The 25,168-nt window shown below is 32.6% G+C and overlaps 1 protein-coding gene across 2 annotated transcripts in view; it reads right to left on the reverse strand.

The window, feature by feature from the left end:
* The window catches only part of Galntl6 (polypeptide N-acetylgalactosaminyltransferase like 6), a 1,137,834-nt gene that overhangs the window by 652,008 nt on the left and 460,658 nt on the right, over window positions 1-25,168 (reverse strand). For both annotated transcript variants that reach the window (XM_074054979.1, XM_074054980.1), the window contains one exon: window positions 22,388-22,526. In XM_074054979.1, the coding sequence (XP_073911080.1) occupies window positions 22,388-22,526 (139 nt within the window). The remainder of the gene's footprint in view (window positions 1-22,387; window positions 22,527-25,168) is intronic.

The raw sequence follows: 25,168 nt of genomic DNA on the forward strand, positions 1-25,168 counted from the left end.
CTATAATTGTATAATAGAAACAAGAATAAATGATATGATTCAAAATTGTTTCCATTGACTATATGTTTAAGGTTCATATAGGTTTCCTGAAGAGTTTGAAAATTGAGCTTCTGCAGTAATCATGCTTAATTAGTCAGTTTTGATTTTGGACTATTTCATTAGGTTAACAGTATTTATGGCTCTGTGGGGGAAAAACCCCCACAGTCTTTCAATGGAATAAATGAAAATACTAATAATAAATGGCCATTTACGAATACACCCTATAGAAAGATTGCATTAAGATACAAACAAAGACATTATTACATTACTAATGGAAACTAAAAAGAAATCACAAGTTGATTTTTTTCAGTATAAGGCAATTTGAGAAGACATTATTTAATTCTGCCCTTTATCAATTACTTAATCTAAAAATTTATAGTGTTTAACAATATTTACCAAACAAGTAGATTATGATGTTTTCGAAGGCAATGAAAAGAGTTGAGAAAACCATCAAGATGATACCAATATATGGACAATAAAGTACTGTAAAAACATGAAATTCATTTGGTGATAACTTAAGTGGCAAAAAATATAGTATTAGATCTGCCAGTATTTTCATTGACATCTAATGAGGCAGATGCCTTCACATATAATGAATGCATCTGGCAAAAAGGGGTGATGTAATTCAGCACACCTGATGATAATTATGTAGAGGCATCCATTTTTCTGAAGGACGCAAACAGCTTATGATACTTGCACATACATATGGCAGCATTCAGGGTAATTTCACCTAATGCACAAACCATCTTACCTCACAATGTTTGGGGAATGTAAGTGATATTTTTAAGAAGGAATTTTTTTTAAACATTGAGGCAAGATTTTGCACATACCCATAGATTATTAATTAATTCAAAATTACATTAAGAGTAATATTCTGCAAATTACCAGTAAGATTATTCCTTTAAGAAGTTTAATAGCCACGTGAAATCCAATCACAAAAATTGTAGACACAAAAAGACGCAATATTAATCTTATGCTTCAAAGGCTTTATCTCTTAAAATGTTTTTAATAATTTCTATCCACATGACTTCAAAGCATCACCATACATGAAATATGAAGGGATTACTTTCACTCATTTATTCATTCAAGTCACAATTATTTACTACGTGTTTGAAATAACCCAATATCCAAAGAACAAAAAAATGAGTTAACCTTGTTCTTAGCTTTAAGACATTTGCAATATAATAGAAAATACAGAATGACAAACAGTTTACATTTTTAAATGACGTGCATAGTGTAGAAGTTTAACAGCGTGCTATAAGAGTATGCAAGAGAGGCCTCTGATCCACTGTGGCAAGTGCTGTAGAGACACAGGTGAGAGTTGAAGGTGACTGCAGAAGACAGGTTCAGGACATACATAGAATTGACACGACTTCATAACTGGAGAAATAGGTAAGAAGGACTGCATTTTTTTAAAGAAATGATGACTGATTCACTGACATAAAAATGGGGTGCTGGAGGGGCACGTTTTAGGGTTTCACGGGTTGAGGGTAAAGCTAGTAAGTTTGACATTGTCAGTGCTGTGGTTGAGATGTCAAAGTGACATCCAGTTGGAATACAGCATTCGCAGATATACTGTATACACAACTCTTTGTCTATCTATCATCTATCTATACATCGATGTATCTATCTATCTATGGGCATGTGTGCACAGTTTAAGATAAAGACTTGTTTTGCTGGAAGAAGAGACTTGTGTGAGTGACAGGCCATAGCAGATAAAGCCCATGCACTTCCATCCCCTTAATGCTCACCATTCCAGTACTAACCAAGAGGGTCCTATGAGAGGTTTCAGCAAACAGAAAACTGAATGCATTCAATCATTTCTGCACAATGGGCAAATCACAAATTCTAGGCTGTGAAGAATGGAATTTGGAGAGTAAATGGTTTGATTATGGGGTAACATTGAAGTGTGCTTTCTATTGTCTCCTAGAATTTCTCAGCAGGACTGATCCTCACTTGTCCTCAGTGATAAGCATTTGGACAATGTTCTTTTTACTGGCTACTGGCTTCTGTCTGACTTATGTCTTCACATTTCCTTGTGTGCCTCAATACTTTCTGTGATTACTTCGTAGAAGGGGAATAGCTCTAAAACTATTGCAGCCAAATTTTTGCCCTAAGTTCTGTTTCTTGGGTGAACTCAATCTTAAACATTAAGAGACTGTCAGGGGCAGTCTCTTAATTACAAATGATCACATTATTTAAGCAACACTTATTTTGTTGAGTATAAAGTTTCAAAGATTCTTATACTTGGAAATACTTTAAAATACTTTTTTAAATGGTACTTAAGTTTGAACTCAGGACCTAGTGAAGCACTTGCCATAAAAACATTGGCCCAAGTCCTTTTACTTTTTAAAAATAATCTTAAAATGGTGTCTTGTGGGGGGAGGAGAGATGAATAAGAATGGTGAAGGTGGTGAACACAAGTATGATATATTTTATACATTGTAAGAACTTTTGTAAATGCCATGTTGTACCCTCACCAAGCACAACAATAAAAAATGTGAAAAAATAGGGTCTTGTGCTTTTGCCCTGGCCACCTCAGAATGAGATCCTTCTACCTTTGTCTCCTGAGTAGTTGAGATTATAAAATAAGATTTTTTAAAATATCAGAAATTAATGACCACTTTAAATTTTTAACTATTATGCATAATTTTGTCCATGAAATACAATTTTCAGGATTTTGTACAGTGTATAAATGGACTTATCCTAACAGTAGACTACAGGTAGTTCAATTATCTTCTTTACCTAAGTAGGTGTAACTTTTTTTTTTAACTAGGCAGGCTACATTACAAAGTTATTATGATCTCATTCCTGATGAGTTTTTCTCAAACATTGAATAGTCACATTTTCCAGATGAAACTATCTAAGTACAAATGCTAGCTTTGTCACCTACTATTTGTATTATAATGGGCAAGTTATATAAATTTCTGTAATATTATTTTTCTTATATGGGGTCAAGTGGGAGCAAAATAATATCTTCTTCATATGTGTTAAGAATTAAATTAGGCAATCAATGCAAAGCACTTAGTATGGTAATACATCTGATCATAGCAAGAGTTTGATAAAGACTAACCATTGTTGACATTACTGTTGTTTTAATTGTTACTCTGTTACCTATCAAATTCTCTAGGGAAATAGGTAGAGAAGTGGGAGTGACAAGAACAGCATGAGGGCAAATGAGAGACAACTTAGCATACAAAGATGAATAAATTACATCTTTTACCTTAAGGGTTCACAGAGCAGTGGACAGATGTATAAAATGATTGGACCCAAATGAGACAAGTGACATAATAGATGGCACACTGACAATGAGAGCCTGAAGGAAGTGTGACTAAGTTTGTCTGAAAGAATTAGGGAAGTCTTTATAGATGAGTCTGTTTGTTGAAAACAGATCATGCAAGATCTTGAAAGCGATTCTAAGGCATTTTGACATTAGCCTGCAGTCAATGTGAAGTATTTCAAATGCTGTTAATCATGAGGAAGAGAGAACCATGTTTACATATTTCTCTGGCAGTAGGGCACAGAATGTATTAAAGATGGCAGAGACTAGAAGCAGAAAGATTAGAGATTATAATAGTTCTGGTAAAAAATAATGAGGATGTGGATTTGACTTTTTATTCTAATGAAAACCAGCTTCTTTGTCATAGTATTTAATCTGATTGAATTATATTCAATCATTCTAGCAGGGAAACTGCCTGAGAAAAGATTGAATTCACTACCAAAGGCAGGCACAGGCACAAGGAGTTGTGATTCAGATGACTGCCCCTCAGTATTACTAGAAATACTGAAGCAAATCCAGAGGTTTATTAAGAATCTACATCTGTGTACTTTAGGTTCAATGTAAAGTCAGATTGAAAATGGAGGTTTGTTAAATATGAAGTCAATGTATCAAAATGAAACTGTTTAGGAAGTGAAAAGGGTGGGGTGTGTTGCTCAATGGTAGAGCATTTTCCTACAGTGTGCACAAGGCTCTGGGTTTAATCTATAGCACTGCAAAAAAATTAAAGAATAACAAAAACTAAAAAAGTCAAGCACAATTTATGTTTATGGTTACAAATTTGGAAACATCAGGAAACCAGAACTATTTAAAACATTTGTTGCAGTAAGTTTGTGGGGATGTGGTAAAACACCCATGATTACCGCACTTCATTTTACTGTATTATTTTCAAATAAGCATTTGCATAAAATTAACTTAGAGCTTAGGAATGGTTCAGAGATACCTCTTTGTTGAGCAAAAATTTATGTTAGTGGCTAAAAAATTAATTCTTCAAATTTGAAATGCATCAGGCAGACAAAAGAAATGGCTTAAATTCTTTAAACACTTTTTTGAGAGAAATGACAAATGGTGAGGACACTTAAAAAGCTGACAAAAAGCCCAAGTTGGTTTGTAAACATTCTGCTTAACATTTCCCACTAATGAAAATAAACCTCAACAGAAGTTTATCTTTTTCCAAAGCAGAATACACAAATATTTTCCGATGTTCTATATTAGCCTCATGGAACTGAGGGATTTTAAGAAGTATAATTGGTATAACAGCATTGTTTACTTTAAAACATAGTTAACATTTAATCTGTTCGTGGGTCCACTAATTTGTATCTTTACTATTTCTCTGATTTCAAAAAATAAGTATTTTTCCAATAGTAGGAAGATATTAAAAAATTATAATTACAAATGTGTGAAATACATGCTAGAATTAATAGTGTGCTACTTTTTGTATAATAGAGACATTCATATATCAGTGTTAAATTTACTTGTGTGTATTTTAGATGAACTTTCATGAGAAGTTCTGAAGATCCTATGTGCTCCTTTCTGTCTCTTTTTTTGCATTCCTTCTCATTGATGATGGCTGCCTGTCTAGTTTTGGAAACAATGTCAAAATTCTCTCCGAAAATGCAAATTCTGCAATTTTAACTTTTTAATAAGAGTTTTGCATATTTCAATCATTAGATCATTTTTTAAACTTTTTTCCAAAGTATGGCTACAATTTTTGTTCTACTTTGTCACATATAGCAGTATCAGTCAGGATGTTATGTTGTGATTATAATCATCCATAAATCTCTATCAGTGAAGGTGATATTCCTTTACCCATCCAATGCAGGTAGGCAGAAGGGTCTCTGCTCATTGCAAATTTTGAGAATAGCCAACACCTTGACCATTGAAGTCAGTGTGCCAGATGTAATTGGGAACACTGATGACTCTCAGGCTGGTAATTAAATGGTCTGTTCCTAAAGTGACATATTGCTTTCTGCTTATAGCTCATTGGTCAGAACCACTCCAACAGCACAAAGGCCTGTATTGTATGTTACATTGTTCAGTATGAAAACAATCAGAAATACTTGGCAAATAATACTAACAAACACAACTACTTTAGTCTTCTGCCTTCTTTCCAGGTAAAAAGAAAAAATGAAATTACCTGTTAGATTATATTTAATGCAAAAATTTCAATTTCTTCATAGGCAACAGCTATAAAATATTTAGGGTCCACATCTACAAAAGCAGAGCAATAGAGGATTTAAGTGGTGCAATTGAACTTAAGAAATTGTCTAGTTTAATCCCTTATTTACTTAGGAATTAAAATCTTAGAATTTTAGAGAGTTGAATTAAATTATTTTTCAATTGAATTGACAAAGCATTTTTCTGGGTGAAGAAGTGATATACTGACGAGGCACTGATATACGAAGTGTAAAATTTGGGGGAAGTATTTCTAGTTTACACAGCAAGATAAGAGAAAAAAGAATGAGAACTGTATATCCTTCACTTTTGATTAGAATTGGCCTTTTTTAGACATGTTTATATTAATCAGATTAACTAAAATTATATAAATATTATAGCATTTAAAGGTGGGTTAGCCAATTATTTTATTATCTCACATATTTTTTGTAAAATATACATTCTATCTTCTATGAATATATTTGGAAATAAATTACTTAATAATAAGAATGAGAATTGACTACCACAAAAAGGCATGATGAACTATTATTTGTGTATTATTATTCAAATAGCTGTTATTTGCATAGTTAACAGGCTTAGGGTTAACTGTCACTATGGCAAAATACCTGATAAAATCGACTTTAGAAGGGAGGAAAATTTTATTTTGACTTAAAGTTTCAGAAGGTTCAGTTCAGCTTGCTTGGCCCTGTACTTTGGGCCTAGGGCAGCACAGTTCGTCACTGCAGAGAGTATGTGGTAGGATAGGCTGCTCAAGTCATGATAGCAACGGAAGGGCCAGGGGATCTCAGTGTCCCCTTCAAGAACATGTCTCCAGGACTCAATTCCTTCTATAGCCTCATTTCTCAACAGTTCCAGTACCTCCCAATAACACTGCAATCCGGGCAATGAACTTCAATGTATTGGTTTTGGGAGACAGTTACCCACACTATGGTAGACCCTAAGGGCCACTGACTTTCCATTACTCTGAGGATAAAATAAGCAGACTTATTGCCCACTGCACACAACACTCCTTTATTAGTTTTGCATCTTAATGCACATGAAGATTATTATTTCCATCTGGTATTATTTCTACATAAGTTGTTACTGAGATTTGTTCTTTTAGCCAAGTGGAGAAGCAGATTGATATTTACATTGTCATGTGAACCAACTAAGCCCGATTTTAAAATATGAAATAATGTGGTTTTTTTCAAGACCTGGAATACCAAGCAACAAAATATAGTGGTCTTTCGAAAACAAAACCAGTTTTCTGTTTACTCTAGCCTAAGATTCCAGGTCATGGTAAAGTTATGATAAATACAGGCAGAGCCAAGTAATTTCCTGAGTGAAGAAAATGGAGCCAAAATTCTGCAGAGACCAAGGTGGTCAGGATCTGCAGGATAGAGTACTTTGAAGGAGAGAGCTGTACAGAGAGAATTTAGGAGGTATGCAAATTCCCTTTATGTCTTCACTTATGCACTAATAAATGCAAATACATGACAACCTTACATGGGCAACCCTCACCTGGGGAAAAAGGAGAATTGGGTAGAGTGAGGGAAGGGTTTTGTCTAAGCAGTATGGAAAATTAGCTAAATACAGATTTAGTACAACTTTAACATAGCTTAAAAGCAAAGCCTGATAGTACAAACTCTTTCCAAGTAACTTAAATGTATCACAGAACAAAAGTCAATAGTGTTTATAGTAACAAAACATTTTGCACTTTAAAAAGTAAAATTACAATGTTGAATAACAAAAGATTACCAGCTATACACCTCAGTATAGCTTGTTTTATTATGAGGTTAGCTGTGAAAATCTCTGGAACATACCATGTAAAAGACATCCTTTCAAAAAGTAAAATTTAACTTCGGTATTTAGTCACTGTATTTGGAGGCTTCAATATTATGTGAATTCACTTCTCTGTGCTTCCATTTAATATGAGACAAAGAAACATTTTCCATTTACATGACTTCACTAAATATACATTTTTCATATTTGTTAACAAATAATATCAGCATGTCAAATATATAGCATCATTCACTATACCTTTCCTCATGAAATAATCTGAAATAGAATGATAGTATTCTTGTAAAGATCTCTTAATTATGTTAACATATTTACAATTATGTTAATTCCATATATTTACATATATCTATACACATATATATAATATATTTTGTATATGAAACATGATACTTAGGACACTTTTCATATAATAATAACTATGTTAAATATCATTGTATCATAATTATAACAACAGGCAGGGAGTTGTATTTTGTGCTTGCTTTAGTTATGATTTTGTGCTGTTTTGGAAAAATTGAGGGAATTCTCTGAAATAGTGATAAAGAATAAGAACGTTAACTTAGTTCCAGTTATTTTCATTAGGGTATATATGGGAGAAAAATCAATTCGAAATTCTGTTATTTGTTGACTTCTTGGTTACAGTTCATTTATAAGTACCAGTATTAGCACCTTAGAGTCCAAACTAATTAAGAAGTTAAGTAGTTAATTTATCATCTCCTAGTCTATCAAAGTCTTGTAAAATGGCTTATCTGAGAGATAATAGTTTAGATCATTTAATTTTATGAAGTTCAGATTTCCAAAACAATATTATCAAAATAGTTTATAATATTATAGTAGATATGTTAGTCAGATATCTGTGAGTGTGATAAAATGCTTAAGGTAAACAATTTAAATGGAGGAAATATTTAGTTTGGCTCATGGCTTCAGAGGTTTCAGTCTGTAACCACTTGGCCCTGTTGCTTTGGGCCTGCATCAATAAGTAATCAATGGTAAAAGAGGCTGCTCACTTCATGGTACCCAGAAAGCTAAAGAAAAAGTAGCAGCCAGGGTCCCAATCCTCTTCAAGGGCACACCTGCCATGGCCTACTTCCTTCCACTAAGCCTCATCTCTTAAAGGTTCCACCACATCCCAACAGCACCACAGGCTGGCCACCATTCCTTTAGTATATGGGCCTTTAGGGAATATTTAAGACACAAGCCATAATAGTTAGCAATTTTTTTCCATCTTTATGAAGGGACAAGCCTGTTCAGAAAGTTCTTTACTTTCTTTTACCTTTTGTCTTTGCAATATTTCTTGAAAAAACATTTTAGTTCGGCTACATTTCTCTGTGCTCTATTCTCAGTAATAGTAAAATAGGACTGTCAACTTGACATCTGGCTAGTGACAAGTATATTATAGAGCATATCTATGTAAGTCATTTCCAAGCACCAATTTACATAGTAATTGTTTTAATGGCAGCATACTTGGTTTTCAATGGCTGGCTTTAGTTGCTCAGATTTTCTTTTCTAATCTTGCCATGTCACTGGCTTTGATAAAGCAGTGATAACTAGTAATTTATTTTGCCTTTGACAGGTCTGAAAAATGAGTCTGGACTGCCAAGTGTACATGAGTGTGTTTGAGTGAAATAGGTTGTCACTATTTATTCATCAATTTATCCATCAGTTAATTAATTTTTTATTTTGTTACCTAATATATAGGAATATTTTACATATGTTAACATTTTATATGATAATATGATTAACACTTTAATATATTTTATGCTCGTACTAAGGAACAAAAGAATTTTTCATGTTCATGAAACTATGTGTTTTATATAAGATGGCAGAAACATAGTAAAAATGAAGATGACAGAGAGAGGCAGGCATCAAAATATGGAGGTTGATGTTCTATTTTCTGAGCCATTACTTTTCTTGTGCAACAGGGAGACTTTTAAGTACTTCAATAATAAAAAAAGAGAAAGAAAATAATTCACAAATATAATTTCTCAAACTAGGAAATAGAAGCAATGAATAGAAAATAGAGACTAATAATGGGGAAAGATACATGTGGTTGTTTGTAAATATATCTGAGAAGGTATACATGTGTTGATTCCAAGGACTTATTTTTCCTCAATGAAGATAAATTTTGGACATGGTGGATTCCCCTTCACCAAAAAAGATAAGTACTTCACAGGGGTTTGTAGTGTTCTGCCTTAGTTCTTAAAGCTCACAATTACCCTGCTGTATGCATTTCAAAAGAACAAGAGCAAATGTGTGGAGTTCAATTAAAGGGCTAATTCTAGGATTCTAATTAAGAATTGATAGTGGACACAGTTGAGGTTAGGAGAAATGCATGCATTGAAAACATACTTTGCATTGCATTTTAGAGTAGGAATTAACAGGCCTTGGTAGATTAGATCAAGGAGAGGGTAGATACAAAGAAGAAACTGCATCCAGATCTGAAGAAGAATAGCTAATGTGTAGCACCAGATAGTGAGGAGCCATTTTGTAGAGAAAACTGAAAAGGCATGGAGAGGGAAAGAGAGATTTTATTCCTTGAAACAGAGACAATAGTGCTGAAAAATGAAAAGAGGGCCAAAGTATCCAATGATTCTGTAAAGTTTTATAAGATAAATTGTAAAATATATTGGACATTGGCATTATGGAAATCATTAGTGACTTTGGCAAAAGAAAATTGATGGCATTTTGTTGAGTGAAACTAGAAGTTTAAGAGTGACTAGAATTTGAGGACATCAATACTTATGCAGACTTAGTGGCAGAGAGTGGAAGAAAATATGAGATCAGAGAGAATTTAACAATGTGGAAGTACTAAGGCTATTATCAAATGGGATCAAATTTAAGCTAGAATGATAAAATACTTTAAAATATGTGCCCAACAACTAAATTCTCCACTTCTGCAGAGAATAATAAACAATCTTTTCCACAGAAGTTCAGATTTTTAATGGAATTTTGTTAGAAATTGTGTTCATGACCCTAAGATACTTAAATCTCACACTTCAAAAATAATAGGCACTTATCACTACATAACAGTTACAAACTAATCCAGAGATTAGTACTTACTGCGCTGACTTACATGATCAGGTCTACCAGAGAAATTAATTGGTTTGGTAAAAATAAAAAAGTACACTAAAACTATTTTATTAGGAGAAATTGAGAGTGATTTATCTTTTTGAAAACAGTTTTCTCGGTGTGCCATACCATCTATTGTTTTACTATTTGAAGTGTACAGTTCAGTATTTCCAGCATATTCATAAATATTTGAAACCATCAGCACAATGAATTTTAGAATAAAGTCACCAATTCAAAAAGAAATTCTATGTTTATTTATTATTGTAATTCCCTCCATCTTCCCCACAGACTTCAATAAGTATTGTCTACTTTCTGTTTCTAAAGATTTTCCCAGTATGGCCATATATACATATATATATAAAATCACATATTATATGGAATTTTGTAATTTTTTTTCACTTAGCATGTTTTTCAGGTTAACATATGCCAAGATGTAGAATGCCTAAATATATGATTCCTCTTTATACTTGAATAATCTTCCATTTTATGAATATACTTGTTAATATACTCATCACTTGGTGGCCACTTGGGTAGTGACTTCTTTTTGTCTATGATGACTAATGCTGCTATAAATATTCATGTACAAGTTTTGTATTGATACAGGTTTTCATTTTCTTGGATATATACATTGGACTGAAAGTGTTGTGTTGTAAACCCAGTCATAATTGTTTTAGAAGCTACGAGACTATACTAAAGTTTCATTTCACATTTTTAATTAACAACAGATGAAGATTCTGTTTTCTCTCTGAGTTTTTAATTCCACCCATCCCAGCTGGATGTAAAGTAATATCTTATTTTCTTATCTCTGTAATAATTAATGTTTTATTTATATGTTTATTGGTCATTTATATATCTTCCTTGGAGAAATGTCTATTCACATAACTTGCCAATATTTTCAAATGACTTATTTGTTGGGTTGATGTTGAATTGTAAATGTTGTTTATGTACTCTAGTTATAGGACCCTTATCAGATATATGATTTATAAATATTTTCCCTGATTTCATGGGTTGTCTTTTCACTTTCTTGATGATGTCTTTTTAAGTATAAGTTGTTTTAATTTTGGTGAAGTCCTGCTTATTTATGTTTTTTATCTTGTTGCTTGTGCTTTTGCTGTCATATCTAATAATATTTTTATCAACTCAAATATTTTTCACATTAAATATCATGAAGATTTACCATTATTTTTCTTTCAAGAGTTTTAGCTTTTAGATTTCAGTCTTCCATTCATTTTTTGTTGGTTTTTATTGTTCTGCATCTACTATCTAGTTTTCCTGGTACTGTTTGTTGAAAGAATTTTCTTTTTCCATTGAGTATCTTATAATTCTTATAGATAATTTATAGACCTAGGTTATATAGGATCATTTCTGTACTTTTGATTCTATTCCATTGCTCTATATATCTATACATTTACCAGTGCTAACTTGTCTTGATTATAATTGGTTTATAATAAAGTATGCATCTTCTTACTTTGTTGTTCATTATTGGGATTTTTCTGGCTGTTGTAGGTCTCCCACAATTCTAAGTGAATTTTAGAATAGTCATATCTGTTTTCACAAAGAAGTCTGCTAGGATTTTGATAAGAATTCCATTGAATAGGTTAGTCAGTTTGAAGTATACCTGTATGTTAATAATGTTAAATATTTTGACCTATGAACATGGGATGTTTTTCCATTTCTTAATGTTTTCTAATATTTTTAATTTTCAAAGTGTAGGTTTCACCCTTTATTCCTTCAATCTATTCCTCAGTATTTTATTCATTTTTAATCTTATGATAAATTCAATTGTCTTCATGATATTTCCAGATTGCTGAAAGTATACACAAATAAATTTTATTTGTAATTTGGCCTTATATCTTGTCATCTTAGTGACCATATTTATTTGTGATAATAGTTCTTCAGTAGATTCCTTAGAATTTGTATGAATGATCATGTTACCTGTCAAGAGAGTATTTCTCCTCTTTCTAATTTAGAAGCCTTTTATTTCTTTTTCTTATCTTTTTGCCTGGTATAGAATAAATGGTAAAATATATCCTATGTCCAATAGCAGCAATGAGAGAAGACATCCTTTGATTCCTCCTGATCTTAGGGAGGAATATTCCAGTCATTTACTAATTATGTTATTACCTGTGGACATTTGGTAGACAATATTTATTACATACAAGAAGGTACCTTATATTCCAAGTATGATGAATGCTTTTGTTGTGCAATGGCTTTGCACTCTTAAATAATGATTTTTTTGATTGTCTAGTTTGAGATAATTATGTCATTCTTTTTAGATATACTACAATAGTTGTTTTTCAGATATTGACTCAACCTTGCATTTCTGGAATTAACCCAGCTGTTCAGGGTATATGATGTTTTTACATGTTGCTGGACTTAGAATGGTAGTGTTTTGGTGAAGATTTTTTGCATGTATGATGATATAAAAAATTGGTCACGGCCAGGTGCCAATGGCTGATGCCTATAATTCTAGCTACTCAGGAGGCAGAAATCAGGAGGATTGCAGTTCAAAGCCAGCTGGGGCAAATAATTTTGTGAGATCATCTCTCAGAAAAACCCTTCACAAAAATAGGGTTGGTGGAGTGGCTCAACGTGAAGGCTTTAAGTTCAAACCCCTGTACCACAAAAAAAAAATTGATCTCTAATTTTCTTGTGATATATTTGCCTGGTTTTCTTATTAAGAGTAATATTGGTCTCATAAAATTACTTGGAAAGTTTCCCTTCTGTTGTGTACTGAATTGCACTCCTCCAAAATTCATTGTTTAGGAGTTAGAAGTCCTAACCTCTAATGTGACTACATTTGCAATAAGGATATATTTACAGATGAATAAGTCTAGTGCCTTGATTCTATAGGATCATTAGAAGAGACACCAAAGACCATTTTTACTCTCCCTACCTTGCCGTGTGAGAACGCAATAAAAAACTGGACACTTCAAGCCTGCAGTAGTGTACTAACTAGACAACAACCCAATTCCACTTTGAAATTAAGACTTCCAGTTTTAGACATTCAAGTAAATAATTTTCTGTCATTGTTACTCAGTCTATTTAGTTATATGAGCCAGAGCAGACTTTGTCTACATTTCTACATTTTGGAAAAGTTTATATGAAGTATTTCTATTCATTCTTAATTAAATTTGGAAGTATTAGTGGTGAATTTATCTAGACCTAGGCTTTTGGGGATGTAGGTTTTTTACCCCAATTATCTCTTCATTCTTTATAGTTTTATTCAGCTTTTATATTTCTACTTGGGTAAATTTTTAAATGTCTTTGTTTTTCAGGGAATTTTTCCATTTCATATAACTCATCTAATTTGTTGGCCTACATTTTTGCATTTTATATATTTTCATGTATTTTGACATTTTAATTGGGTAGATGTATGTTAATAACTAAATATTTCTGATGACTTGCTCTTATCATTATAAAAGGCACTTCTGTAGAAATTTGAAAAATATATTTTGTTTGATATTAATGTAGCTGCTCCATCTTTTTGAAGTTGCCCGTTGCAAAATCTAGTTTTTTCCATTTTTACTTTAAGTCTATTTATATCTTCTAAACTAAAGTACTACCAGTAGGTAGTACAAAATTGGATTATGTATTTTTTATCCATTCTGGCGGTGGGAATTTAACTTGGCCATTGTGAATAGCCAAGATGGTAAACATGAATCTGCAGGTATTTATTCTGTATGCTGATTTTGATTCCTTCAGACTTTACTGAAGATCATGAGTGAATTGTTTTGTTCCATATGCTCCATGTTGTTCAGCCTCTCCTCAGGCCCCCAGCAATGGAACCAGTCTAGCATGACCTGAAACCTCTTAAACCATGAGCCAGTGAAAATTATTCCTTCTGTAAGTTACATTTTGTCACAGTAACAAGAAACTATCTAACACAAGTACCTAGAAACAAACCAACATAACTAGAGCCATCTGACTACAGCTGGTTACTAAATTTCACTAGTTGCTGGTTTCCTGCTCTATTTTTTTAAATAATGCCCCAAGATTTAAATTTCTCTACAAATGAATCTATTCACATTGTGATTCCTTTGAAGAAATTGTCTTTCAGGTTCTTCTTGGACAATCATTCTGACTCCAAGAGGGGTCCTTCCAGATTTCTCAGTTTTTAGTTACTTCCTGACAAATAGGTGGATTTCAGGATAGGCTGTATCATCATTAAATCTACAAATTGCCCTCCAATTGCTTTCCACCACAATCTCTACTCTTCTGCAGTTTCCTGAGGTTTCAATTTCTCTCGGCATTGTCACAGTTTCTTGGGGAAGACCATGGGTGCTATTTGTTTTATGACCTCCTTCTTCTAAAGCAGAGCTCTGGAGATGAGGATAGGGACAATGCCAAGATTCTTTAAGTGACACCCTGCTCTGGGAGCTGAGTGCTCAGGAAGAGAGCATCATTAGCCCAAAGTCTTCTCTGCTGGCTTCACTCACTTGAAGCAACTGAGTTACAAAGCAGGAAAGTGTGATTGCATCCTGAACCCTTCTCGACATTTAAAAAATAATTTTCTCCAGTTTTTTGGGAAACAAGTCAGTGGAGTCCCTCATACTTTGGTGCCTGAAGTCATTCTATGAGTGACATGTTTTTATGCACTCGTGTAAGTGCCTATAGCTTATATATTTAATAAACAGCTGTCATAGTGCTAAACCAAATGAGGTCACATTTATTGCTGAAAAATTACTCATTTAGATTCTACTTATAATAAATGCATGTTTTAAGATATTTTAAAATCATTGAGAAAGTTTTTAAAAATAAAATCAAGTACAATCTTCTGTGAAGTTAATATTTAAGAATAAAATGGATAGTTTTAAAATGTGTATTTTTAAATATTAGAATCAAGAAACTGTGAATCAGATATATTTATTAACATTTTAAATGATTTTCTCTGTTAATAGGTGCATTAAGGATTCAATAAATTCTGCTTAATGATTGTGTTCAAAACTAATAGATACACTTCACTCTTTTCAGTTGAATGAGCATTAGGTTAAAACATTGTCCTTTTGCCAAAGTCACATTTATTAAAGGTACTATTTGCCACCACAATGCAACCTCTAATGACTACTGCAACAATACTTTAACATTACATGGCTCATTGGTTTAGAAAAGCCTAGCAATCTCTTCAGAATGGTAGATTTTCCAAGACTCACATTCCTTTTTTTGCATAAGCTACAATCTTAATTACTTATTCTGAATTTCAGTAAACTTGTGTATGTGTCTGTGTGAGTAAAATTAGTGGAGGTGAACTTAGAATTACTATTGCTACATTTATTTTACAGAGCAAAATGTCCATCTTCTTTTATCTTCTTTCTTTCTTTTGTTTGTTTGTTTGAAACAGGGTTTTGCTATGTAGCCCAGGCTGGCCTTGAACTTGCCCTCCTCCACCCCCAGCCTCCCTAGCACTACATATGTCTATTTCTCAAATTTATGCTTTTAGTTTTACATATTTGATTCTTATCATGAGGTTATTAAGTATGCAGCTTGAAATTCAGTAGAACAATTTTGAAGCAGGGAGTTTATTTCTAGAAAGTTTATTTTTCGCATGTGCACAATTTTCACATCGCCACTCTTTAAACTCAGGGCTCTTATGCATGTCTTTCCTCCATTTTTCAAAGAATCAGCTTTAGCATCTGTCACTCATTTGAAAGGCAAAATATCTGATAACTCTTAAACTGTTATCTCTCTTAGGAGGATTTTCACTTCAATAGAGAGGTATCTTATGATAAAACTCTTTCAAATTGTTCAAGCTGTACTCAACATGAGGTGCATATGCAAATTTTTTGTTGTCAATTCACTGTGAATGTTTGACTTGAGCTGAAACACATTTAGGTACTGATGTCTAGTATTTCACACAAGGCCAACTTCACCAACATAGTGAAGGTTGTTCCTAACCAGTCTTCTTTCCAATTGGCTGCTTATATTCTTTCTAACTGGCTGCTTAATTGTTATGTTTTTTCAGTCATATTTAGACATACTTGAAGCTGAAACAGCATTTAATTTAAAATATACATTTCCATCTCTCTCTGTGGCTACATTGGTGTCTGAGTGGATGCATGAACAGTCATTGTTGTTTATTTCACTTCTGAATTCTCTTGTAAAGTTGCTGAATGAAAGTACCTAATTATCTTCACAAGCAAAGCATCATAAAAGTGTGAAAGGAAATCTATCACTGCCAATCAAATTTTGATGTAGCTTTTGAAATTGAGAAATTAAAATAAAACCATATTTTTGCAAACATTTTTATGGTTAACACTAATATTTCAGTGAATGAGTTATACCATTCAACAGATAAGCATCAAAATCAGGTAAACCATATTTTTCTATTTCACATACAATTAAAATAAACATCACTTTAGGCATACTATCAAAATTTTAGTTAAAAGAATTTGAACATATAATTATTTAATAATATATTTAATATAATACAATATATAATTATTTAATAATAATATAATTATTATTTAAACTAAATTGGCTCACAAATTTTATGCATTTATAACTTGATTTTATAATTAGAATACATTGATCTTCTTATAATTTACATCCCCATAATATAAATGGAAAAGAAGGAAGGGAGACAGAAAAATCAACACCAGAAAGAAATAGCTCAACTGTTTTGGCAAAACTGGTCTCAATTTTAATAATCTTTATCTCTGGTGAGGCACATAAGGACAGTTTGTATTCACACTTAGTGAAGTAGGTAAATACAAATTCACAATGGCAAATTAGTTATTCACTGTCACAGAAGTCAAGTTATTTAGAATTAATATACTTCCTAGTAGTCAGGAGTGTTTAAGAATTAAGAATATAAGATCCTAAAAAGTCAAAAAATGTATCCAAAACCTTATATGCTAAGAAATTACTCTTTCTCTTTGCAGCAAAGTAAGTATCAAGCACTATTTATCCAGGGAGGAAACTCATTTCCTGGACAGATGTTCCCACGTGGCAAGACAGCCATTAGATAAACAGTTCTGCCTTCTCTCCATCTTTTCAGACATCTTCCAGGAGAGAGAAAGAAAAATGATTGATGAGTTTGGGTTATGGTGCATACCGTGCTTGGCTCAGCTCCTCCTTCATTCTTCTGCTTTGGGACTAGCGTGCCTGCGAGATCAGTCATTGCACGCTGCACTGACTGCCTTCAGATTTGCAATTGCCTGATATTTTCCAGCAACATCTGTGACTTTGATGCTGGATGTGTCTCATTCTGGAGTTCAGTATATTACACATGGCCCACATCCAAACCACACTCCCCAATAAAATCTCAATAATAAAGGTAATATTTTAATATCAAATCATTTCTGGGTCAAATTTACAATTGGTTCTGAGACTGTGCAAGGAGCAAGGTTGTGATGTACTGGTTTGAATGATGTAACTGTAAACCACTGAAAGCCAAGAGGTTGTAAAAATTCTGTATTTTCTCAAGAGATGAGACATCATGGAGTTTTCTCCCAATACTCAAAACTCCATTTATTATCAGAGCCATGAAGCTAAAACTATTCTTAGCTAGGGAATATCAGTAATAATAAAAAGGAATGATAAATAAAAGGACAAGCCACAATACACAGTAAGGTTATTTTAATTTAAAAATGTTCTAGCCACTTAGCAACCTTATAAATGCATCTCAGGCAATACATATGAGCATGTGTATTTATACAAAGCACATATACTTTTGAAACAGAAAAAAATAAATAATACTTATATCAAAGATGAATTTGCATCAATTCTTTGCAAAACCTAACTGAACTCTCCTCATATATGGCTCTTATGTCTCCTCATATCATACATTTTCTCCTTTGACAGATGTGAAGTCTCCTTGTACATATCAATTATACCATTCTTTGGAGAATGTTTATGATAACAGTGGATGAATTTACTACTAGCCAGGAAATAACATTTCGAAAATATTTTCAATTTTGTCCACTATATTAACAATATATTTATGCACGTTTATCGGAACATTTTTCTACATAGACCATTCTTGTGCAGTTTTATAATTTTCCTACTTCTTGTGTATTTTGTGTTCAAATAAATGTCTTATATCTTCTGTCTTGAGCTCAAATTTAAATAGGATATTTAAATAAGATATTCTGTAGCACACAAAATATACACATGGTGTCCCACTCAGGTGTCTAAGTACAAAAGCAAAGCACAATCAATATGCAGGTGGAGGAAAATTAAAATGGAGTCAGGTCATCAAGATAGCACTAACTGGACATCTGTCACACAGAAGCTCTCATATTAAGTTCTTATCAGTGTAGCATTAAATAAAACCTAAAGATGTAGTAAAGACAGATTCTGGGCATTGGGAGTATACATATGACTTGATACAAACAGAAGGGAGTGAGTATTTAAAATACATATATTATACCTTCAAAAGCATACAAAATTTAACCCAGAATATAGAGAAGACTATGGAAAAGTTATTGAAAATTTTGACAATACCAAGCACTGATGGCAAGCACAAAAAACTAAAATAATTTACAAGCTAACTATATGCTAAAAAATTTGAAAAATAATAAATAAAAAAGTAAGTGCAAAACTTAAAATATATTATTAGGATATAAGTAAGTCTGATGAAATGATTGGACATGGCCAGATCACTTTCCTTCATCTACAGCTCCTACTTAAGGGAATCTGTTACTAACTATAAAATAACAAAGCCAAAAATAAGGAGTTTGTTCTTATACTAGTGAAGAAGAAAGAAATAAGGAAAAAAAGAATAATGCCTGTGGATTGGGTTTCTAAAATAACTTGTTTTGAATATTTTTCACAGAAAACTACAATGTATACTAAGCATATTGAAACATTTGGAATTAGAGGTCACATATTAAACTAAATATGAGAATATGGATAGGTACAAAGCACTTGAATGTGCAGAGCCAGTGATCAGTAGTGTAGAACAACTGCCTAAGTACTATATTATCTGTATTGAAATGAAGATTGAGCTAAAAAAATTTCAAGATAGCATTTCCCAATATTTGTTATTGCAAAATCCTAAAATCAAGAAGAGTGAACTCTTCCTTCCTGCCACTCTATCCCTGTAGTTTTCAACTGGCTGACTGCAAATGCAAAGTTTCTTAGTACTGTTATGTGTTAATATGACACAAAGTTTGCCTTATCTTTTATAGATTACAACAATATAAATTAGCTATGGTCAATTCCCTGCAGAGTAATTAAATTGATAATCTTGAGCCATGTATCAAGATTTTATAATTTCCTGGACCCCTTACACAGATCTCCATGTTACTACAGTTAAATTTATCTGCCTTTGGAAAGCACAGATAAAGCCAAAAGCATAAGGTTAAACATTAAGCAATGGGATCCCTTTAAGACTTTCTTTTCCATCTTTTCTGTAAATAAGACATTGGCAAAACCAAAGGTGACATCAGATTATGATCATAACCAAAATTTAAGCATTTTTTCTTACTTGACATTTAGTGGAACATTTTCTTCATACTCTGAAATCAGTGGCTCTAATATAGACTTCAACATATTATTCCATTTTGTTTTCCATTGTTGCTGAAGAATATCTTGTCTTAAAATGTGGTGGTTATCATAAAAATATACTCTCCATGAAAAATAAAAGCATCAGCCTTCTTTGGATGTTAGTGGTCTTTCTGCCTTTTCCACCTGCAATACCTTTTACGTGAATGAATGTTAAAAGGTTGGAAGTATGGGGGTGGAAAGGAGGTGGATGGGAACTATTCTCTGAACATATTTATTATGCCAACAATGTAATTTAATGCATCTTTGATTTGTCCAATTAAGTACTAAAATATCCCATAATTAGAAATGTTCTCACTCAGTGGGAATTGCTATAGATAATTTTAGGTAATCTGGGAATAATTTAGCTGACTACAAGGTTTAGGCCAATATATAAGGCATTCAATTTAGGGAAAAAATGATTTGTTTTTCACATTAATCCACTGCTTAACTATATTAGGAAATGTAAAAAACATAAGGAGAAAATCAGTAGTCATTTTATATTTTCAAATATATTTATAAAGATACAATATAACAATAAGAAAATAGTTCCCCAAACCACAATTTGCTTATTTTTTTCTAAAGGGTTAATTATCTTTGCTCAATGCTAAGAGTTTTATTTACTTTACATTACTGGTTTAATTTAAGTTTGTAATACTTGTTTTCATTAGTTTCTGTGATTTTATTTTCTCTGATTTTCTTTTGCTCATATTGTTTTTTTCAAAAAGAGATTAGAGTGAGTGGTGGATGGATTTACTAACAAGTATATTAGTACAGTTGAATAGATTCATCAAATAGGCATTGGAAAAAAAATTCCAAATTCTGATCACATTACATGTTCTTCACATTCTTCTGGGTTTGCTTAAGCCATCAGAAAACCACAATAGATTAGACAAAAGTAGGTAAGCAATTTAGAGGTAGACAGCAGTGGGTAGAGAGAAGGCAGATTTCTGTGACTAATGTAGGATTGTTCTTGCTTTCATTTTTGATGCATTTAGCTATGATTCAATGAAAACTAAACTTACTGTCACTTGACAAGCCACAAGCAGTTCATAAAGCAACAGCAAATTGAATAAATAATCATTACCTTTGGATTACATATACACTTATTTTAAACATTCATCATAGAAGATTAACCACCAAGGCCATGAGTTCAACCAGGGTGAGAATGAAGTCGGTGGAAGCCATGCCTGTGTAGACAGTTCTGATAACATTAATAACTAGAGGAAAAAGTTTTGCTCACAGTTGATATGATTAAATGTAAGAAAGTATGGATATTACCTTAAGACATTTCATTTTAAGTGGACATAATATAGTCAATGAATATGTTTAAAGTTTGGAACTCTTTTGGGATTTTAACATTTCAGTTTAAATAAAATATATTTAAGACTATGAAGTAAGAAATTTTTAATAAAAATTATTGGGGTGAAAACTTTGGGTACTTATATTACAGTGGTAAACATTAAAAACAGTAAAACAATCAAGAAACAAAACATCTCTAGCCATAAAGGAAATGCAAATCAAAACCACTCTAAGATTTCACCTCACCCCTGTTAGAATAGCTATCACCAAAAACACCACCAACAACAGGTGTTGGTGAGAATGTGAAGAAAAAGGAACCCTCCTACGCTGCTGGTGGGAATGCAAGCTAGTGTAACCACTCTGGAAAACAATATGGAGGGAGGCATCTTAAAAATATAAATATAGATCTGCCATATGATACAGCAATCCCACTCCTAGGGATATACCCAAAAGAATGCGACTCATGTTACTCCAGAGGCACCTGCACACCCATGTTTATTGCAGTGCTATTCACAATAGCCAAGTTATGGAAACAGCCAAGATGCCCCACTACTGATGAATGGATTAAGAAAATGTGGTACTTATGCACAATGGAGTTTTACTCAGCCATGAAGAAGAATGAAATCTTGTCATTTGCAAGTAAATGGATGGAACTGGAGAACATCATCCTGAGTGAGGTTAGCTAGGCTCAGAAGACTAAAAATTGTATGTTCTCCCTCACATGAGGACTTTAGATCTAGGGCAAATGCAGCAATGTTGTTGGACTTGGGTCACACGCTAAGGGGAGAGCACATAAGGGAGGAATAGGGATAGGTAGGAAACCCAAAACTTGAAAGTGTTCGATGTCCCCACTGCAGAGGAGCTAATACAGAAACTTTAAAGCAACAGAAATCAATATTGGAAGGTGATTGGGAACTAGTGAAAAGGTCAGGTAGAGATGGATCAACTTGGGTTGATGTACACATCCATGTACATGTGTACATGGAAACAATGCTAGGAATCTCTCTGTATAGCTATCCTTACCTCAACTAGCAAAAACACTTTGTCCTTCCTATTATTGCTTATGTCTTCTCTTCAACAAAATTTGAGAGAAGGGGAGAACAGGTTCTGCCTGGAAGTGAGGGAAGGTGGGGGAGAGGAAGGGGGAGGGGGCAGGGGGAAGAAATGGTCCAAACAATGTATGCACATATGAATAAATGAATTTAAAAAAAGAAACAAAACATGAAAAGAACCCACCCTTCACACCTGTGTGCTAATACTCACTTAGCATGGCGAATGTCGGGCAGGGACCTTTCTAGAGCAATATTGTTGCTGACAAAAATATTGAAACCATTTTCCCTGTAAGCTGAGTCATCATGGTCCTCTTCCGTAAGGGGGTAAGGTTTCCCATGCTCACCTTTCCCTAACAGGAAAAAACAAAATGAGATTTTCATCTGGAAAATAATTCACATTTTAGAACAGTTATTAAGACTTAGTCACATACTTCTGCATTCCCTTGAAAGTGCTAGGAGTGAGATTTCTTTGAATTATATTACTTAATTTTACTTTTTTATTTAGGAAAATGATACACACTCATTATAATGAGTGTGCAAACAGCAGAAAAGTAGAAAGTGTAATCTCTCCTTTCAGACTGAACCACTGCAATCATTTTCAGTGCATTTCCTGACATTTGTATGAGATTCTAACACACGCATTGCTTTATAATTAGATTTTCCACAATAATTATAGTCTTTCACCTACTTCCAACATTTGATGTTATTTTACTGTATTCTAATATTTACTATTTTACTGAAGATATTCTATATTGTGTCTAGTTTTTTTTCTAATTTCCCCATTACAAATAATGGTTGAAATGAAATTTGTTTCTGTTTTCTCACTTAAGTGTTTTGGAAAGGGGAAGCATAAATTACTAGACATGGAATTGTTTCAATATCTTTTAAGTGAGCATTACAGTTTAACTTATACTTTAGTTTGTTTTTTGACTACTAACAATTTTCTTATACTTTATCATTTTTATTTCTTACACCATGAAATGATTGTTCAGGGATTTTTCAAAAAATAATTTGTAGAGGTTTTCAGATAATATGTTTATTAAGTCTTTATTAATTATACATGCTGCAAAAATTTTCTAAATTGATTTCAATAAATCTAACTTAAATGTTTTTTCTACCAGTTTGTTTTTCCCTTCATAGTTTCTTGCTTATATATTACATTTAGAATGAAACCACTTACTAAGCCAATATTATTTTTAATATATGCTCATGAGTTCAGTGTTTTACTAATATTTTATTTTGGCTCTGCTATCAACATTTTTGAACAATCTATAATTTGTTTAGGTATGAGAAGTCAGATAAGTATTATTTTTTACAAATATCAAGACAGTTGTAGTAATACCACTTACTGGATAATTTGTGTTTTCCTTCCCCATATTTACAAAAATAACTTACAAAGTTTTTGTACATTTTCTTAAGCACATTTAGAAATTTCCATGATATTCTACTATTGTGTCAATTCTTACACTGGAGACACTGCAGCAATAATACGTTTTAGTACTGGAAAAACCATTTATTTTAATGTGTTGTATTCTCTTTCAGACTAATTTCACATTTATTTTTTTGTGTGAACTATTTAATAAAATGAACTCTTCTGGACTACATTTTTTGAGATGATATTATATTTATCAGTTCATTCTCAAAGAATTGGTATTTCTATATATACTAAGCATTTTTTATTTCTTTATTGTGCTGGGTGGAGGTACATTGTGGCATTTACAAAAGTTCTTACAATATATCAGAAATATCATACTTGAATTCAACTGTCTCTACCATACCCCCCATTCCTGGGATATTTGCAACAGATATCATTTTTGAAATATTCTTCTGTTGGGTTTCATTGGAGTTCCATACAACGTTCTTTATTTTACTCCTATACATGTCTTGGTAAATTTGTCTAGGTATATTTTTTCTTCACTGTATTTTGTAATCTCTTTTTTTTCAATATATTTTTCTAAATGGCATGCCCCAAAGCTGTTGATTTTTATACTTATTTCATTATTTACCTCCCTGAATTAATTGTTTCTACTAAGTATTTTTTTAATCTATCATGTATTCCAAGTACTCAGCCTTGTTGTCTCAGGTCTTACTGTCTTCTCTTCACGAACAGCCTATCTGAATTTATCATCTAATTCTAAAACTAACATTGCAAATTGGAGTCTGGATAAGTATTTGTAAATGTGCATATGTTTTGTGTGTCACTGTGTGTTGAGGGGAGGAGATTATACAATTTTAAGAAAGAATCAGTCTACCTGCCTTACAAAAATATTAATAGAATATTATAGCCTACAAATGTGTTTTTATATTTTTAACTTTACTAACTTTTGATTTGAAAATATATTATTTGCTTTTTATTCCTTTTTTTACTGTTGTGCTGTGTAGGGGTACATTGTGGCATTTACAGAAGTTCTTACAATATATCAAATATTTGTACTTGAATGCACCCCCTCCTAAATTCTTTGTACCCCCTACCCCCATGCCTAGAACAGTCTCAACTGATATGATTTTTCCCATTCATATACATATGTACACAGTATTTGCACCATATTCATGCTCCCTCACCATTTCCCCACTTCCCTCCCTCTCCCACTGGAGAATTGGTATTCAACACTACCCCACTCCTACCCCACCACAGGACCTGTTCAGCCTTCCTGCTCTCAAACTTTGTATAAGAAAAGAAAAAGAAGAAAATGACATTTTTGATTATTTAAGATAGCTATACAGGGAGTTTCCTTGTGGCACTTCCATGTTTATGTATATTATAGACTGATTTGGTTCATCTCCTCTATTTTTCTTCTTTCTGCTGTAGTCCCTTTCTTATGGTGATTTCAACTAGTTTAAAATTCTATATTCATTTTTATATAGAGTATTTCAACCATATATGTTTTCTGAACTTCTTTCTTTTACCCCCTCTTATATTGGACCCTCCTTAGTTTTCAATCACTAGAATTCATTTTTGGGGGGTTGGAAAAATTAGTTCCTTTAACAGGGA

The sequence above is a fragment of the Castor canadensis genome, chromosome 14, assembly GCF_047511655.1.
Source record: "Castor canadensis chromosome 14, mCasCan1.hap1v2, whole genome shotgun sequence".
NCBI lineage: Eukaryota > Metazoa > Chordata > Mammalia > Rodentia > Castoridae > Castor > Castor canadensis.